This window comes from Schistocerca serialis, chromosome 4, assembly GCF_023864345.2.
Source record: "Schistocerca serialis cubense isolate TAMUIC-IGC-003099 chromosome 4, iqSchSeri2.2, whole genome shotgun sequence".
NCBI lineage: Eukaryota > Metazoa > Arthropoda > Insecta > Orthoptera > Acrididae > Schistocerca > Schistocerca serialis.
The window spans coordinates 469,144,316-469,165,350 of record NC_064641.1 but is presented as its reverse complement, the minus strand read 5'-3'; the positions used below and the strand labels follow the sequence as shown (position 1 = coordinate 469,165,350).

Here is a 21,035-nt window from a genome sequence, read left to right as displayed (position 1 = left end):
AACTGTCAACGTACAACGCTAGGGTAACCAGAGGTCACAAGCCCATTTATGGCAATGAGGAAGAGTGTGACACATAGCCCTGAACCCTGGGGGATTTCGTTCTCCTGAATCTGAGGGGTGCCGAGTGAAGTGCCAACTCAAACATGGAAGAGCCGGTAAGATAAAAACTCGCAGATAAAAATCGGAGGCGGACCACGTAAGCCCCAGTCACGGAGGGCAAATAAAATGTGATGGTGCCAAGCCATGTCATATGTCTTATGTAGGTCAAAGAACACTGTGACAAGGTGCCGGCAGTGAGTGAAAGCCTGTCGGATGGCTGATTCCAATCAGAGTAAGCGGTCAGTTGGAGATTGCCCTGCCCGGAAACCACACTGACATGGTGATAAAAGGCCCCGAGATTCGAGTACCCAACAAAATCTCGAGTTGACCATCCTTTCAAGCAGTTTACAAAGCACATTTGTAAGGCTAACAGGGCGTTAGCTGTCAAGAGACGTTGGCATTTTCCCGGGTTTAAGGACGGGGATAACTATACTGTCTCGCCATTGTGACAAAAAACACCCGTGAGCCAGATGTGATTGAAGACCCAGAGGGGCTGTTGCCTCTGGCGAACATTAAAGTGTTGAATCATCTGATTGTGAATAGAGTCTGCCCTGTGGCTGTGTCTCGTGAAGAGCTAAGAGCCTGCACCAATTCCCATTCAGTGAAAGGAGCATTGTAGGGCTCAACGTGGTGCAGGATGAAATGGAGGGTCACCTGTTCAACTCTGTGTTTCTGCTGGCAAAAAGCAGGATGATAGGAAGCAGACGATGATGCCATCACAAAGTGTGTCGCAAGGTGTTCTGCGAGGACCAATGGATCAGTGCACAGAGCTCCTTGGATGTTCAGAACCTGGACAGTGGACTGTTGCTGGCGGCCCAGAACGCTACAGACCTTTGACCAAACCTGAGATAAAGAGGCATATGTCCCCAAAAGTTCTCCCAACATTCCTTTTTATTCTGCTTAATAATGTAATGAGCCTTAGCACAAGATGCTTAAAAATGAGGAGGTTGGTCTGGGAGGGGTGTGGCTCAAATTGTCGCAGTGCCCGTCGGTGGTCCTGGGCAGCTACTACAACGTCCTTGGTCCACCACGGTACCGGACGATGACGAGGGGTATCTGTGGATAGGGGGACAGCGGTGCCAGCAGCATGAAGAAGAACAGCAGAGATGCCTTGCACGGCTAAATCAATGGAATTCAAGAGGGAGGTGTCACAGCGGACAGCAGATATGTATAGAGGCCAGCTGGCCCTGCAGAATGCCCAACATGGGGAGCTGTCTGCTTGGCAGCAGCAGGGGAACAATGGTGTTACTGGGACGTGGTCACTGTTACGAAGGTCATCATGGGATGGCCAATGTACGGAAGCTACGAGGGCAGGGGAGGGGATTGCGATATCGATAGCAGAGGAGTTGCCATGAGCAGCACTGAAGTGGGTAGGGGAACCATTGTTGAGGAGAGACAAATCAAAGTCCGTGAGAAGTTGGTTGATTAGGATACCCCGAGCCGTTGATGTAACACTCCCCCACAGTGGATGGTGGGCACTGAAATCCGCAAGGAGAGAAACGGGGGTCGGGAGTTGCTGAAGTAAGGTAGATAGTGCAACATAAGCAAGCAGCCCATCTGGAGGGAGGTAGACATTGCAAATGGTGATTGCTGGAGTCGTTTGCATTCTAAACGCTATCACTTCCAAGGTGGTACATAGGGGGATCCAGTCACTAAGGACATTGGAGCGAACCAAAGAGCAGACCCCACCAGATGCTATCCCAGGGTCAGCACGGTTCCGACAGAATGCTCGATAACCACGTAAACTGGGAGAGTGGTCATCACGGAAATGCATTTTTTGGAGAAGACAGAATGCAGAATAAGAGAGAGACAAGACGTTGCATTTCTGGTAGGTGACAATAGCAGCCGTTGTAGTTGCACTGGATGATCGTGTGGCTTGAGTCCAAGGTACCAGCTGTGTCTATCTTTTTCTTCATTCCTCCTTTCACTTTGTCACTTAAGTTTTGCTTTTCGGCGATTGTCAGACATATCCACTTAGAGCCCATGGCTGATACTCACAGCTCACTCTCAGTCAAAATAAACACTACCTAAAATTGTACCTGCTTGGAGGGCATGGGAACTGCAATGCGACACAGATTTCACTGACGTATCGATGCAGCGAAGGGAGGGACTGGGATTCCCCTACCTGTGCACATTTCGGTATACAGAGGTACCATATGAAAGACTTCGACAAATATGGTGACTTCTATACAAAGAGTTTCTGTCCATTGAACTTCGAGGTACAGAGGTAAAATCAGTCCTTCTCAGGCCTTCCAGAAACTTTGACATAATGACAGGTTTTCTTTGAAAAATCATGGTTTTGAGCTTCCAAGGGGAATGAAGAAAAAATTCAATACAGACAGGTCTTCGATATATTTAGGGTCGCTATATCAAAGTTTGACTGTACATAAAATAAGGGAAAGGCAACCACTCCCCTCTAGCAGATCGATGCGTGGAGCACAGAGACAAGTAATACAAAACAGCATTCACACTAGCTTTTGAGCTCATGCTCTTTTTCTGTATGAAGTACAGACATTCACACACGTAACCACATAGACACCCAAACGCGCACTTGCTATGATCACAGCAAATAACTCCATTGCGTTCTTTTTGACGTGACAATGGCGTGCTGCTCTCACTATCTGCCTCCAGTAGTTTCTGTCTTGCAGCACTTCCTTTATCACTTACTGCTTTTGTAAATTTCTGCTGATTATAACTGTCTGTTACACAGCATTGTTTCATGAGCAACTAATACTCCTGTAGTCTTAAGATTAATTAGCCTCTAAACTTCAATTGTACCAAAGCACAGTGTTTTACTGGTCAATGGCCCTGGCTGTAAAATGGACAACTCCATATTTTAAAATAATCTTTCTTCTACTTTATCCATTTGAGACGGATATATCCCACATCAGGAGCCTTGATTTCTAGGGCTCATTTGATTAAGAGATAGAAGATATTACGAAACTACTATATTGTTTTAGTGTTTTCAGTTAGTTTCAGACCTTATTGCATATTGTTTACAACATAAGCCATTTTATCTACTACAGAAAGTATTCTCTTCCCCATGCACAAATATGAGAACATGAAGAGCATGCATAAGTAATCTTTTCATACCTGCAGGAGTTTCATCATGGTGTGTTTTCGCATTCAGATCAGCACCATTCTGTACCAGCATTTCCAGAACCTCCAGCTGAAATTAAAAGCACATTCTAGCCATTTTCCTTTATTCATCATAACTTCTACATTTAACATATAACATGGCAGCTAAGGGACAGAGTTAAATACACCATTAACACTGAGATCATCTGAGGTAGAGAAGTAATCCATTGAGATAAGGTGGGAGAGTCATTTGACCATCATTTTATTGAAGTAGTTACAATGGTATTCACTTGATGTCATTTCGGGGTGCCTGATGGTTTGAATTTCATTTGTTCCAAATATGGTTCTGTGTTGTAACCACTGTGCTATTTCATATGATAGTACATATGGTGAACTGAGGACATCTAAGACAGAGGGCTAGCAAATATCGTCCATTGCAGATGTACTGTAAGAATTGACAAACTGCCTATTGGCTTCTGTCTCGGGTTCTTCGGCCAACGTTCATCTGATGATTTTACTGACATTTCGCCAGTACGAGTGGCTGGCATTGTTGAAGGTTCACCCTCCATTGCCGGTGGTGAACTGGAGCCGAGCTCGCGGCCACAGACTATATGTACCTGGCAAGCAAATGTCTGAGGGCTCCTCCGCGGTCATTTCCGGTGCAGTTTTCCTCTTGCTACCTGCAACGGTTGTTCACTGCAGTACAGGAAGACAGGATCTGTTTACCTTAAGGCTTTACTCATTCTTGTTGAAGCCATTCGCATGTTTTTGTATTTCTACAGCTTCTCTGAACAAGCAGGTGTGATAGTGCTTCTCTACAGCCAGAACTTCCATGTCGGTGAATTTTATTATGTGGCCAGTCTCACTCAGTGCATTCTCTGCCACGGCTGATTTCTCCACCTGCCCCAGCCTGCAATGTTGCTTACGTTCTTTGATTCTGGTGTTGATTGATTGTCCAGTCATTCGGACATAAACTTTTCCGCATGTGCTTGGTATACGGTATATTCCTGACACTACAAGGGGTATACCATATACCATGCACATTCAGAAAAGTTTACGTTGGAATGACTGGACGATCGATCACTAGGATCAAAGAACATAAGCGACATTGCAGATTGGGGAGGTGGAGAAATTGGCCGTGGCAGAGCAAGCACTGAGTGAGACTGAACACGTAATAAAATTCGCCGACACGGAAGTTCTGGCTGTAGAGAAGCACTATCACACCCGCTTGTTCAGAGAAGCTGTAGAAAAACAAAAACACGTGAACAGCTTCAACAAAAAAGAGGAAAGTGTTAAGGTAAACGGATCCTGGCTTCCCGTACTGAAGCGAATGACTGTCGCAGGTAGCAAGAGGAGAACCACACCCGAAATTACCGCGGAGAAGCCCTCGGACGTTGGCGCGCCAGGTACATATAGTCTGCGGCAGCGAGCTCGGCTCCAGTTCACCACCAGCAATGGAGGGTGAAGCTTTGATAATGCCAGCCATTCATGCTAGCGGAACGTCAGTAAAATCATCAGATGAATGTTGGCCGAAGAACCCGAGACAGAAGCCAATAGGCAGTTTGTCAACAAGTGACCATGAAAGCCTTAACAATACTGTAATAATTGCTGAAAAACACTGAAATGTGTAATTATAAGTCACAGAAATTCTACTGTGCCACAATACCAGGTCAAATTTTTGGAACTGAACCCAGCAACAATAAAAAATCGAAATAAGCATAGATATATATATATATTTTACATCTAGATGTGCATCTACAGCTGTGTTCTGTAACATATTTATTGCATGGTGTGTGATGGAGGATAAATAGTAATTCAGTATCATTAGTTCCCTTCATATTTAGCTCACAAATGATTTGTGGGCTTTACCTAGCACAGTCAGAATGGTTAAAGCAACATAGTTAAGCAGTGCTTTATATGACATACAGGGTGAAGTGAAATTCGTGCACTCAGGCTTTGCAGCGCAACTCCTCACATGCCAGCAATTTAAATTAAAAAAATAAATAAATAAATAAATAAAATTGTCTGTCACAAAATTTCGGCCGGCGAGTACATCTGGGAGAAAAAGGACGTTAAAGTGTGGCAATCTGGCAACACTATAACCACATGTATGGTAACTATCTCCGTCAGCACACAGTGTTTTTGCTGTACAGTTGGTGCAGTGGATAAGAGTTTTGGGTTAGCATGCAGCAGGTTGATGGTTCGATCCTGGGTTGAGGCATATGTATTTTATTTGGTAAATGTAGTGCATGTGGTATGGTATCTGGCATCTTAATCATCAACAGTGATTGCAGCGTGTCCTTTAGAAAACACTTGCGCATACTACAATCGTAGAAATGGAAGGTTGAAAGAAGCCCTTTTCATGTCATGGAATGTCACAATTACCTCATCCACTAGATGCGAAACCTCTTTTCTTTGTATCCTCCTCCAGTGGTCCCAGAGTTTAGTAGCAACTATTATTCTTGTCTCATTCAGGTTCATATATTTCGTTAGGGCATTATGTTGCCAATAGGACTACCAATATGCTTTGCGAATAATGTCCAAACTCGGTTACTACTTGTATGTGTTATCACCATGGTCCTATGCCTTTCAACACTGAGTCTGGTAACCACAAGCTGTTTAGTACATATTTCAATGCATTATTATTATTATTATTATTACTACTACTACTACTATTCTATCGATGGGACTGTGGAAACATCACATCTATTACCATTAGGGACACAGTGTAATTCCAAACAGAACATTTCAGAATTAGAAATGTCAGTATGAATGATGCAGAACAATTTCTGTCAGAGGGGTAATGCGCATTACATGTAACAGGCGCAGCTTTAGCATCTCGAAATTGATATTGTTTTTGTAGTTATTCTGTCCTATGACATGTCATTTGCTCGAACTGTCTATTTCTTATTTGTCTAACCACGTATTTGTTACGTTCAGAGTACAAAATGTTGTAAATTTAGGATACATATGACCTAAGAAACGGCATATATTACAGTATGAAATGTCAGAATTAAATTAGCAAATAAAAAAAATGCATCCCAACCCAGGATCGAACCCATGACCTCCTGCATGCTAAGCCAACAATCTATACCCTGCACCAACTATGCATGACAGCTAACATGTGCAAGTGATGAAAGGAACAAAATATCAGTTTAAACCCTAGATTAGAACAGAATCAAAGTGCAAGAAATAAGCTGGAATGAGAATGAATTAGAACCCTTGTGGAACATTATAAAATAAGTTTTCAGCATGATTACAACTGAACTACAAAATTGTTAAGGCTTTCGTGGCCACTTGTTGACAAACTGTCTATTGGCTTCTGTCTCGGGTTCTTCGGCCGACGTTCATCTAATGATTTTTCTGACGTTTCGCCAGCACGAGTGGCTGGCATTGTCAAAGCTTCACCCTCCATTGCCGGTGAAGCTTTGACAATGCCAGCCACTCGTGCTGGCGAAACGTCAGAAAAATCATTAGATGAACGTCGGCCGAAGAACCCGAGACAGAAGCCAATAGGCAGTTTTACAACTGAACTCACTGGAAAAAAGATGGAAGAAAAACTGGCTGCTGTGAATGGTCCCTTATGTAACATAACTGCATATTGAACAATCTTGGCAGTAGGAAAATTCTATAGGGAACTGGGGAAGAAAAGTGAGAAAAAAGAATGCTACAATGCAACCACGATTTTAACACCTGATAAATTTTATCAGTTTCCACCACAGTACTCACAGATGAAAGAAAACTGTACATAGCAGTGAGAATCAGTAACAAATGATGTTCTGGCAAGAAAACTCATTTTCTATACAGCTTGGTCTGAAACTGACAGACAGGCTTTGCTGAGAAATAATTGTTAAGTAAAAAATTTGATACAGTGTGCCATTTCCAAATTAATTCGCACTGAAGTTAGCTTGTCACGCCACTGTGCGCGCAAACTCAAGCTGCCCGCCAGAGAAGGTGATGCTAAATGTGTTCGTCATTTAGTTTCTTAAAACCGAACAAGAGTGTGATACAAAAATTGGACATGGGTTGATAGTAAGTACTGAACCCAAGCCAAAAGCTGTGTAGCCTCATGCACCATCACCCACGCTGTGAGAACAACTGACACTTATTGCATCTGGTGGGCCGCTTCAATTTGCATACACACTGTCCTGCAGCAGGGAGGGAGAGGAATAACAGGATAGGGGTGGGGGACAGCAAAGTGCTGCTTGTGGGAGCATACAGGGATGAGGTGGAGAAATGACAGAGTAGCTAAGTTCAATCAGGAGGTTAGACACAGGGCAGAGGGATGGGAAGCTGACAAAGAGAAAAGTACAAAAACTTTGGGTGCATTGGTGGAACAGAGGGCTGCATAGTACTGGAATGGGAACAAGGAAGAGGGTAGGTGGTAATGGACAGCGACTAACAAAGGTTGAGGCCAGGAGGATTACGGGAATGTAGGATATACTGCAGGGAGAGCTCCCACCCACACAATTCACAAAAGCTGGTGTTGGTAGGAAGGATTTAGATGGCACAGGCTGTGAAGCAGTAATAAAAATGAAGAATGTGTTGGGGAGCATGCTCAGCAACTGAGTGGTCCAGCTGTTTCTTGACCACAACTTGTCAGTGGTCATTCATGCAGACAGCTTGTTGTTTATCATACGCTCATAGAACACTGCACAGTGGTTGCAGGTAAGCTTGTAGATCACATAACTGGTTTCATAGGTAGACCTGCCTCCAATGGGATAAGTGAAGCTTGTGACTGGACTGGAGTAGGTGGTGGTGGGAGGATGTACGCGACAGGTCTCGCATATAGTCTATTACACGGATATGAGCCGTGAAGCAAGGGGTTTGGAGAAGGAGTTGCGTAGAGATGAACGAGGATATTGTGTTGTGTAGGTTTGATAGGCAGCGGAATGCCACGGTGGGAGGGGTGGGAAGGATAGTGGTAGGACATTCCTCATTTCAGGGCACAATGAGAGGTAGTCAAAAGCCTGGCAGAGAATGTGATACATTTGCTACAGGTCCTGGTGGCACTAAGTCACAAGGGAAATGCTCCTCTGTGGCCGGACAGTGGGACTTTGGGAAGTGGCAAGTGACTGGAGAGATAAGCCAAGAGGGATCTGTTTCTGTACAAGGTTGAGAGAGTAATTACAAAGACCTCAGTGAGACTCTTTGTATATTTCAAGAAGGACTGCTCATCACTACAGATGCACCAGCCATACATGGTTAGGTTGTATAGAATGGGTGACAGCTGTCAAAGAGGAGATATTATATGTTTGATATGGACAGAGGTACTGATGTAGTAACCATCTCTGAGCTGAAGGTCAACACGGAGGAAGGTGGCTAGTTGGGGTGAGGAGCACCAGGTCAAGCAAACGGGGAAGAAGGTGTTGAAGTTCTGGAGGAATGTGGATAGGTTGTCCTCACCCTTGATCTAGATCACGAAGATGTCATCAGTGAATCTGAAACAGGTGAGGGGTTTGGGATTCTGGGTGCTGCCCACTGCTACACCCCGGATTTGTTTGTAGGTGATGCCTTCAAAAGAGAAGTAATTGTGACTGAGGATATAGTTGGTCATGGCGACTAGGAGGGAATCTGTGGTGTGCGTACTGTAAGACCTTCGGTACACACACCATCAGATTATTTGACTTGTCGCTCTAACGAAGTAGGCGAGTGTCAGCAATATGTCTCGTGGTTTTATCGTGGCGTGTTTATCTTCTGCCGTTAGGTCAGACGATAGAAATGCCACTTGCACGCTTAGAGTAGCAGATTGACGGTGACCAACTTTAAACAGAACTTGATTAATTTCCACACACATTTATTAAAATAATAAAAAGCATAGAAATTACTTAACTTGATTCTGGATGCTGTTTACAATTGACAATCTGAAGTTCCTTTGGTCTTGGTACGTTAATCTTATTCTCACATATCTCAGATACTTGACAAAGTGTCTATACATTTATCTTCATGGCCATGTACAGGAATATGATAATCTTATTAGGCGCAGACTGAAACTTAACTATAGACTAATGCAGACTGACTAATTGGAGGTCTGTACACTTGTTATAATACCTCGTGCATTCAGGTATCACTGTGCGAGTGTGATCCGCAAGAAGAAAAGGTTCTACGTTAGCGGCAATCTCATTGGCTGCGTTACATATTAATACGCGGATCGGCGGAAGCAGAATCTGGTCCGTCTCTAAGACAGCGCCATCTCGTAGTGCGGAGATGGACGAGCGCTGTGCCTGTGCTGTTGTACTTAGCAGGGTGCGCTCTAGTGGGAAAGTTGTGTACGCGCTGACTAGCGGAACTATGTACACAACAGAATCAATCAGGCATTGGCAAAGGTAGTATTCAGAAGGAGCAAGGCCATGGGCATTAGGTAGGTTAGAGTAAACGGAGGTGCATCAGTAGTGACGAGCAGGGTACCACGTGGTAAAGAAACAGGAACAGTGGAGAGTCAGTGGAGAAAATGGTTGATATCTTTTATACAGGAGTGTAGGTTGTGGGTAACAAGCTGAAGGTGTTGGTCTAAGAGAGCAGAGATTCTCTCATTGGGGGCACAGTATGGGGCATCCTGGGTAGTTAGGTTTATGCACTTTAGGAAGCATGTAGAAGGTAGGAGTGTGGGGAGCAGTAGGGTTGAGGAGAGAAATGGACACTGGGGAGAGGTTCTGGGATGAGCCTAACTGGTAGAGTCATTCTGCCAGGTAATACTTATGGTTCAAAACAACAGTGGCAGAGCGTTTGTCAGCAAGTAGGATTATAAGGTCGAGATAAGTTTTTAGGTAGTGGATTGTGGTTCTTTCTGCGAATGTAAGGTCAGCTTGCATGTTCAGGGATTTGGAGGGTGTTGGTGAGGCAAGGTTCAACATCAAGAAATTCTGGAAAGTTAACAGGGGGTATTTTGGGGGCAGTGGGGATGGATATGGTTGGAGGGAGGAGTGAAGTGTGTCAGGCAGGATTCAACAATGGTCTTTAGTTGAGTCTGACTGGTAGGGTTGATGGTGAAAAAGTGTTTCCACTGTAGAGACCGGGAGAAGGAGAGGTGGTCTTGAATGAGTCCTGCATGACTGAATTTGGGAATGGGAAAGGACTGATACTTCTGTGGGGCTAAGGCATTTGGAGGAAAAGTTCATAACTGTGTTGCGTGTCTGTTTAGGTTCTGGATTCTGTATGGTAATGGGTGGGAGTGTATGAGAGTGGGGTAAATGTAGTAGGACTGCAAGGCAAGGTTTGTCAGCTATATTGGGGGAGGTTTGCAGGTTGTTGTAGAGGTGGTCGATAGTGGTAGTTCAAGGCGGGAGTAGGAAGTGAACAGGTTGGAGAGTTTTTTTGAGGTGGCATTGTGTATGCTGCTCTAGTTCCTGCAGGGCAAGAGTTTCTATGTGTGATATGGTATCCAGGACTGCATAGCAGGAGAATTTTACAGACTGAGAGGACATATTTCAAGGAGGTTTAGGCCTCGCTGACATGGTTTTGCAGGACTATGTTGGTGAGGGTTAATGACTGGTGGAATCTGAACAGATGGAGGTCGTTGTGAAAGGAGGAATTGCAGGCTGTGATGGGTAATTTGACGGTAAGGCCATTGGGGAGGGGAGGGGGGGGGCACATGAGCCAAGCATCACTGCAGGAACAGTATGTGGGACTGGGTTCTAGCTAGCAACAAGGAAACTTTTTCTGTATTGACGCAGATGGAAGGAGCAAAGATTCATGGTGGAGGACACAAATGCGACTGCACCTAGCTGCCCTACCCTCTCTCCAACTTGAACCTGTATGCTCCCACAAGCAGTTACCATGCCGCACCCCTACCCTGCTACCCCTCCCCTCCTTGCCGAAGCCTCTTCCTTAAGCCCACCACGCAGACTGCTTCTCCCATCACGTGCTGCAGCTCGTAGTCTGGCCTCTGCAGCCAGACTGTGGTCATGTATTTGTGTGTGTGTGTGTGTGTGTGTGTGTGTGTGTGTGTGTGTGTGTGTGTGTGTGTGTGTGTGTGTAGAGGAGGGGGGGGGTCTAATTCCGATGAAGGCCTTTTTGTCCGAAAGCTTACTTGTTTGACAATCTTTTTGGTTGTGCCTATCTGCTACTAAGCAACTCTGCTATATAGTGAGTAGTAATCTGTGCTTTTCATAATACTGTCATTATTCTGTCCTGGATTTTCCATTGGGAGACGAAAATAGCAAATATGAATATGACAAGTCTGATTATTTTGTGTGAACAGTGCTTTCCTAAGAAGTTCAGCAATATTGGATTATGGTACGTAACTCTGCAATGGAGAAGCAGGAGCTGTCTAGCTTTGTATTATAATAGAAAGCAGCAACAGTGGACATCAACACCTGAAGAGAAGAGGATCTAGTGCACTTATATTCTTTTTGTAACACGTACTTCTTTCCCAGAGGCAGGCTATGACAATGAGGGCCACTCTAGCATGGTAAGAGGTTCTATTGTATGCACTTTTACATCTAGGCACTTCTTAGACTGGCTTGTCCAGGTTCAGCTATAAAATCATCATGGCCCATGGCCTACTGTCACATTGTGTAGGCTTTCAGCCTATACCTTCAGATGTGTACCAAGTCTCTGGAGCTATGGCCTCTGCTGAGTGCAACACTGAGCCACCAAAAGCAGCCAACTGCAGCTTTCTAGTGTGGGAGGAGTTGGAATCTACATCACCTTACTTGTGGCTGTTGTTGTTGTCTGCTAATTTTGTTTGATTTACAGAGTCTTATTTTGGTCAGATTTTTTATTTATTCTTTTTCTGTAGGGTCTACCAAGCAAATACGAAACTACTTGTTACATTCTCAGTGAATTGTTAAAGTCTTGTGACATTAGGGAAGAGCTTTCCATTCCTATTGGGTAGATTTTGAAATGAGATTAATATTGTATTCTAACAAGTTTATAGACCTTAGGATACAGACAGCCATAAAAGTAGTTATGGCTAGTCACTTTGGCATTTATTATGCGACAATGGAACTATGTTATGATTAGATCCAAAATATGAACTGAATGAGGACAAAAAATTTCAAATGAATGGTATGAGAGAAAATATCTATTTGCTAATAGACCACCTGAGCAAGTAGTCAGCTCATTGAAGATCTCTGAGTGGCCTTGTGTCTGTGGCCATCTCAATAAATTACTGAGCATGTACTATTAACCGCCAAAATAGCAAAAGAGACTCTTCACATCAAAATCAGTAACACTTTATTTAAATACACAGAGAGTTGGTTATGACAGATGACAGATGATGAGTTTTAGATGGAAACTAGAACATGCAACAGTCAAAAACAATTCTCTAACTAATAAACAATGGAAAGCAAAAATGGAATGCAACAACTACTCTAACCGTAAGCACACTAGCATCATAGAATTCAGTGCTTCTGGCAGCTGAAGCAGATGCACTTTTACAGTGTTAAAAAATTACGCTTGAAAACCACACAAACTACACTACACTGTAGTGCCACTTCCATCTGCTACATCAGCCCTCACAGGGAAAGCAGAGCAGTGTCCAAAAACATTGTAGGGAAATGGACTCATTGACCTGATTGTGTCGTGTGTCCAGGAGGTTTCTCTGTGTTGACGGTTGTCGGAACCGGCAGTGACGAAGCAGTGGGAACTGGGCCAGGACTGTACTGTGTTGTCCTCGTTGGAATTTCTTCTTCAAAGAGGTAGCAGGTTTCATGTGGTCCAATGTCACAGTAGAGGTTTTGCCATTAAATTTAACATCAAAGGTGTGATTTCCTTGTGCAAAACTTTACACGCTCATGAGTAAGGCGATAGTAACGGGGGTATGAAGCCATCAGAGCATGGCGTTATAAGTGTGCACTTGTGAATGTCTTGATGTACATACATAGCCCCAGTCCTATAACTGGATGGTTGCCAGGGCCGGATGTGGGAGATATGTTCTCTCAACGGGCAAATAAAATGATGAGTGAAGTTGGGTAGCTGCAAGGACTGTGGATCCCCAAACTCCCCTGGTAGGCATAACATTTCACAGCACACAAGTTCGGCAGCTGAAGCATCCAAATTCAGCTTGTAAGTGTTCCTCGGATCAAGCAAACCAATTGGCAGGGCTGTTCTCCAACTTGCATCATGGTACATCAAGGACTGCTTTCAGTGATACATGTCAGCATTGTATCATCCCACTGCTGGTGGGGTGATAGTTTACTGTTCTATGATGCACAGTACCACAATACTTAGTCGACTGTGCAAACAGGTTGCACTGAATTCGAAAGCACTCAGAGTTTTGGGGAAAATTTAAGTGTACATTGAAAGGAGAGGGAAATCGGAAATGGGGTGGTGTATTTGTGGCAGTATACAAGAACCTCAAATCCACTGAGACAGAAATTGAAGCTGCATGTGCGATTTGTTTGGTCAAGACCAGTATCAGAGGTGGGCATAAAATGGCAATCAGATACTTCTATCGCCCACCAGACTAATCCCCTAATGTAATCAAAAACTTTAGAGAGAGACCCTCAGTTCACTTGTATATAAGTTCCCCAATAACACTGTAATCATTGTTGGAGACTTTAATCATCCAACAATCAACTGGGAAAATTACACTTTTGTTAGGCATAATGACATCCTGTGAAACAGTAACAAATGTCCTCTCTGAAAACTACCTAGAACAGATAGATCAGAATCCCGCTCATGACAGAAATATATTGACTCTAATGGCAACAAATAGACCTGACCTCTTTGAGGGTGTCCATGTCGGAACAAATATCAGTGGCAAAACAAGCAGAAAGATATGTACGTTCAGCAAGTTCAATAAAAAAATCATTAGTGTCATCTCTCAATGAGGAACCTGAAACTTTCATCACAGGGCAGGAGCATGCAGAGCAGTGGTTCCAATCTTTCTGAGACCATTATCCCTTAGAGCAATCACATATTACCTAGTACCCCATCCCCACTGCTCACCCACCTCCACCACTATCAACAACCAACATAAGCACCTAACTAATCTTCCTTTAAACAGTTTCATATCTAAATGACGAAAGATAAATGATATTTAGTGTTTGTAGCTGTTTCATTAAACCATGAACTAATGAGTCAATAAGACAATTGGTACTTCTTATTTATAACACTGCTATTTTATAGAATACTGAAGGAATTTTCAGTGCATTGCAATTGCTACCTACAACTCCATCTCGGAAAAGAAAGCTACTAGTCCACATTGAGGGTAGACACTTGTTATAAAACTTGCTTGCTGTGCGCTACATCTCTCCCTAGCAACACTTGCTTCACCCACACCATCCTGCAACCCCATTTAAAACCAAACAAATTAAAATTCATGTGCTAAACTTACTGCTTGAAAATCACTTGATTGCTGGACTCCCTACTTCTGAATTGGCAGAAAATGGACAACTTCAGGCTGTGAGCACTTTGTGTCTGAAGATCGCCACTAATAATAATAATAATAATAATAATACTGTGTAAGCACTACAGCAGTGAAGTGGATAGTGCTTCCTTTTCAGTCTGGCTTTATCTGGCCTGATGTTCATCTATTTAAGCCTTGGAAAGCCTTGGAAGCAAAGGCGGTGGTTTTTTCTGCTCCATCTGAATACTTGAGAGACAATACCATATGAAGATGCAATTCCATATGAAGATGCACTAATTTAGTTTCCTCGATAAATTTTTTCTTGGGCTTAAAAAATGCCACTCTTGTTGCTTGGTCTATGTATACTGTCTTCTTTTCGTTCTGAGTTGATTCAACAGTCCGAAAATTACAACAAATCCTTTGATGAATTTGTTGTAGTAATTTACTTGTCCAATGAAAGATTCATGTTCCTGAATATTCTTTGCATGAGGCAGCTTTTTCACTGCTTCCACACTTGCTTCAAATGGTTGGGTTCCACCTGCAACAATGATGTGACCTAGGTATTCTACTTTGTTTTTAAAGAATTCACATTTCTTTCTATTACATCTGAGTCAATTTCCTTCCATTTATGTGAAAAGCATGCCCAAATTCTTCACAAGCTCATCCACATTTGTGGCTGTGACAATTATATTGTTCAAGTAATTGACAAATCCAGGTTTGGTACTTGTGATTTGTTCCACAAACTGAGGGTACACTGCAACAACACTTGCTATACCAAGTGGTAACCTCTGGTATTCCAACAGTCCAATTGGAGTATAGACAGCTGTCATTATCTTGGATACTTTGACCAGTTCCAACTGGATATATGCATCTGATAAGTCTATTTCTGTGAACAACTCCCAATCTGATTTTCTGAAAGACCTCCTCAATGCCTTGGAATTGGGTACTGATCTATTTTCAGCTGTAGATTTACAATCAATATGAAATCTCCACATTTCCTTACCAATTCATTTGGTTCTGATGCAGCCACAACTCGTGCAGTCCATTCGCTGGGCTTACAGATTGTGTCTTTGGTCAATTTTTCAATTTCTTATTTAACGTTATCCATCACAGCAAACTGTAATTGTCTGGACCTGAAAAAATTTTGGTGTGTCTCTCAACTTTAATTTCAGGACTGCTTTGTAGCTTTTTCCTGTGCCTAAGCCAGGCTAGAAAAGAGATTCATGATCCTGCCATAGTTGCTTCTTGGCTTTTATTTTGATCCACCATGTTTGCAATCATTGACTTATTTTCACTAATATTGAAACTGAAGGTACCAAACCAGTTCATGTCAAAGAGACTGGCTGTTTTTTATGAGTTGACCATCTTCAATGGATACATTTTGGTTGTTCCATTGTAATTTACCACTTCAATAATTTTTCCCTTTAAGTTAATCTGGGCTTGAATAAATGTTTTCAGTGTTGAACTTGAACTGAAGTATCTGCTGATCCCAACTATTCATAAGCATCCAGGTTTAGTGAGCAAGCTGTACCAGTATCCAAAAGGTTTTTCACTGTACAACCATTGATTTCCAGCAATATATAAATTTTTCTTGCATCTTCACTACTGCTGATTTCATTACAGCTAACTTCTTCAGCTGATACAGCTTCATTCTGTGTTTCACTGGTCCATTAGTTTGAATGTTGATGCTTCTTGGCAGTGAAAGAATTCCCTGCACGGAGATGGTGGATATGTGGCCTGTCTTCTAGCAAATATTGCACACCACATTTCTGAATATGCTATCATACTTCGGCCAAGACTTATGTTTATCCCAATTAGGGTTCATTTCTTTTGAAGAGTTTCCTGATTATGTCCTTCTCTATTCGTAGTGGCAGGTCATTTGAAAAACTTCCAGTGACACTCCTGTATTTTCACACTTGTTTGTTGTCACAGTTCAATGGACAGCATTGTATGCTTCATCAATTTTCGAAACATCATCAAGTGAAGAACTGGTGTACTGCAGAGCTGCGTTCCACATGGTATTATGAGGGGTATGCAGTATAGTGACAACTGTGATTGATCTGCCAGTATAAGTAATCTCTTGGCAGTCATGTTCAAATATGAAAGTGCATCTCTTTATTTTTGACCTAACAATGTAATGCTGTATTTTTTTCAGCAGTTTTTACAAACCATGTCATTATTTTGATGCTTCCTGTCATCGTTCCAAAAACTACTGTTCTTGGAGCATCAACATCTTAATCAGTTCCGTGAGTTTTGCCATTGCTCTACTGGATCATCATAATGATTCTTTGAATTCTCGTTGCCAGGTAATATGTTATTTGGTTAGTGGCTGCATAAAGTAATTCTTAAAATAGCTGGTATATAAAAATACAAAACACAAAGCAGAAATCTTGTACAATAATAGTTTAACATACATGAATGTAACACATAAACAACTGAACACAGAACTGAATTATGGCACTTCTATATACGCATGAAAATTCTACTAAAATGTAGAAATGTTCAAACATAAAAGTCAGTAAAGTTAATACGAATCTTTCACAGTGTCAGGGCAAGCAGTACATGGGTTGGATAAACTTTTTGGGGCCTCAGGGAGAAAAGCTAATGTTAACCTTAATAAAGGATGATGAACACCACTCCTTTGGCCCTCAATCAAGCCTTTCTGCAGGAGGTGTCCTGGGATGGTTGGTGGAGTGGTGACTACTTTCTATCTTTATTTGGTTTTAACTCCCTCAATATCTAATTTTCTTTTCCTAGTATCATAGGTATCATGCTAGTTTATTAACTTTCTCTGCCTTTCGCAAATCTCTTACACTACTGACCATTAAAATTGCTACACCACGAAGATGACGTGCTATAGACACGAAATTTAACCGACAGGAAGAAGATGCTGTGATATGCAAATGATTAGCTTTTCAGAGCATTCACACAAGGTTGGCGCCAGTGGCGACACCTACAACGTGCTGACAAGAGGAAAGTTTCCAACCAATTTCTCATACGCAAACAGCAGTTAACCGGCATTGCCTGGTGAAACATTGTTGTGATGCCTTGTGAAAGGAGGAGAAATGCGAACCATCACTTTCCGACTTTGATAAAGGTCGGATTGTAGCTTAGCGCGATTGCGGTGTATCGTATCGTGACACTGCCACTCTCTTTGGTCAAGATCCAATGACTGTTAGCAGAATATGGAATCGGTGGGTTCAGGAGGGTAATATGGGACGCCGTGCTGGATCCCAACAGCCTCGTATCATTATCAGTCGAGATAACAGGCATCTTATCTGCATGGCTGTAATGGATCGTGCAGCCACGTCTTGATCCCTGAGTCAACAGATGGGGACCTTTGTAGGACAACAACCATCTGCACAAACAGTTCGACGACGTTTGCAGCAGCATAGACTATCATGAACCTGGGTGCACAAATGGCAAAACATGATCTTTTCGGATGAATCCAGGTTCTGCTTACAGCATCATCATGGTCGCATCCGTGTTTGGCGACATCACGGTGAACGCATGTTGGAGGCGTGTATTCGTCATTGCCATACTGGCGTATCAGCCGGCATGATGGTATGGGGTGCCATTGGTTACACGTCTCGGTCACCTTGACGGCACTTTGAACAGTAGACGTTACATTTCAGATGTGTTACAACCTGTGGCTCTACCCTTCATTCGATCCCTGCGAAACCCTACATTTCAGCAGGATAATGCACGACCGCATGTCGCAGGTCCTGTACGGGCCTTTCTGCATACAGAAAAAGTTCGACTGCTGCCCTGGCCACCACATTCTCCAGATCTCTCACCAACTGAAAACGTCTGCTCAATGGTGACCGAGCAACTGGCTCATCACAATACGCCAGTCATTACTCTTGATGAACTGTAGTATCGTGTTGAAGCTGCATGGGCAGCTGTACCCGTACACGCCATCCAAGCTCTGTTTGACTCAATGCCCAGGTGTACCAAGGCCTTTATTACGGCCAGAGATGGTTGTTCAGGGCACTGATTTCTTAGGCTCTATGCATCCAAATTGTGTGAAAATGTAATCACATGTCAGTTCTAGTATAATATATTTGTCCAATGAATACCCGTTTATCATCTACATTTCTTCTTGGTGTAGCAATTTTAATGGCCAGTAGTGTATGTAGCTATTCCAATTTTCATGAATCAACTGACTCCCGAATCGTTGTAATTTATTATAAAAAAAAAAAAAAAAAACCAAAAGCACACACACACACACACACACACACACACACACACACACACACACACACACACACACACACACACACACCGCTGCCACCCCCCCCCCCCCCTCCCCACACACACACATACACGTATGTTAGGAGACATGCATTCAGAATCAACAGGAATTAGTAAATTAGTATAGAGTGAAATTCAACAATGTACACGCGACATATAATGTTCTACTTAAGTACCCAACACCACTTGTCAGGAGGAACTTACATGACCCCAGCAGGCTGCTGCATGGACAGGCTGCCACCCATCACTGTCTCTGACTTCTGTTGAAACATGTTGATCTAGAAGATATTCCACCACTCTTAGATATCCATTGGCCGCAGCAATGTGTAGCTGTAACAAAAGTTTCTCTGTCTATAAAACAAAAATCTCTGTAAAGTAGTACTATATTAAACATTTATTTGAAAGGCAATGTCAATAAAGATTAAAAACAGACATGCAAAATTTAGTATCTGAAAGTAACGTAGACAACCTGCCAAGCCTTACCAGGGTGTATACATGTACAAGGAAAAAAAATTCCCGGATTTCCCGGTTAAAAAAACACTTTCTCCCGGGAGAAAACACACTTTTTCCGTGTTAAGTGACAGTATACTTTTCCTCGGAACTGTAAAATTTATCAATTTATAGAGATTTCAATGCGCATTTGTAAGCTAGTCGTAGTTCATGTCACGTGATCTCGCCACCCAATACAGCGGATATTCAAAGCAAAGGACACGTCATGTCGTCAGCCAATAGCATTATCACAGTTAAGTAGCGCGTACACACAAACAGGAAAAGTTAATGGTTTAAATTAGTATACATAGTGTTGCTACAAGAAAAGCAAAGCTTTCACATACAATATTGGTATCAACGATTAATAAGCAGCAAGAGAAGCTTAACTTTCACGTATAACGTTGATCTTCTATGCGCGTGTTACACTTTAAGATACATCACACAAATGTGCCAGTAAAATTTTTAATAACGGGCTCGAAATTTTTCTAAATGGTCATCCTCAAAGAGTTGATTTTTAAATGAGAGTCAAACGCTCTGTGATTAAAGAAATTCATTGCACATAGTTCATCTTGGGTAAAAGGAAGTTTACTTTGAAAGTAACGCTTTTCAGGCAATCATTCGCAATATTTTCCCACGACCTGTTAGAAAGAGGTTCGTTTCAGCAGTTGCCAGAGAGCGCCAATTACAGACGTCACACCACTTGTGCAGCTACGATGACGCAAGAAGCCCGTATGTTCGTACATGTAAAACGTTAAAAGATCTTACGTTACGTCATAAAAGAAACAAGACATCAGAGGATATTCCAAGAGCATCGGAATTTCGTGAACCATAATAACATGCGTAATTCGGTTTGAAGTGTACATTCATACGTCCAGATTCAGTTGTAAATTTTCTTGGAATACCAGTACTGTATTATTTCATTTTTGGTTCTTTATTATGGCATAATGCCATACTTGCAAGAAGACAAAAATATGCTCTTTTGAAATGCAGAAAACAGTTGAAACTAGCCAATAGTGTGGAATTAAGCATTTTGTTACAAATAAATTGACTGCCTCAGTGGAAAAGATTAATAAAAACCACTTTTCTTTAGCAAACAGGCAAAAATAACTTCATTTTGTGCAAGGCGATTAATGCCTGACTGAATTTGCCGCCCGGGGCAGATACCCCGATTCGCTCCTAGTGAATATGGCAGCTTGCGTGCGACAGTAAAATTTTTCCGAATAGCATCTTGATCTTACTGCTACTGCTTATATAGCTAACAGACACACTTTAGTACCCAGAAGTGGGAGAAGGTACCACACACACGCGACGCAACTGCGCATGCGCATGGGCTCGCACGCAACTGCTCACACGAATCTAATGTAAACAGTTGCGACGTCACGCTCATCGGAGGCAATTTGTTGTTATGAAGCATTGCATAGTCTTCCCAAAGCCTCTGACACATTTTGTTGCTGGCAGATGCTTGTATCAGCACTGTGTTTTGTTGTTGTACATGGCACATTTTCTTTGCAACTTAGTTTTATTTCAGTTTTTTTCTCTCGTTCATGTTTTATTGCTGCAGTATTATTCTGCAGTAGCGGGATACAGTAATATCCTTTGTTTGAATATTATTTCTTACCAGTCAAAATGACAAATTTAGCTGAAAACTAAAACAAAAGAATCCCGGAATTCTAAAAAATTCCCAGGTTTTTCCCGGTTTTCTCCCGGATGAAAAAATTCACGGGTTTTTCCCGGATCCCCCGGTTGTCCCGGGTCGTATACACCCTGCTTACGATTTAGAGGAAAAGTCAAAGATACCCATGTTTTGTAACTTGGTCGCAGC

General features: G+C 42.5%; 1 protein-coding gene across 1 annotated transcript in view; it reads right to left on the bottom strand.

Annotated features, from left to right (window-relative positions):
* LOC126475115 (protein phosphatase 1 regulatory subunit 16A) overlaps positions 1-21,035 on the bottom strand; it is a 77,189-nt gene that overhangs the window by 7,312 nt on the left and 48,842 nt on the right. The window contains exons 6-7 of the mRNA XM_050102702.1: positions 18,929-19,054; positions 3,193-3,268 (exon numbers count right to left, since the gene is read on the bottom strand). Coding sequence (XP_049958659.1) covers positions 3,193-3,268; positions 18,929-19,054 — 202 coding nt within the window. The remainder of the gene's footprint in view (positions 1-3,192; positions 3,269-18,928; positions 19,055-21,035) is intronic.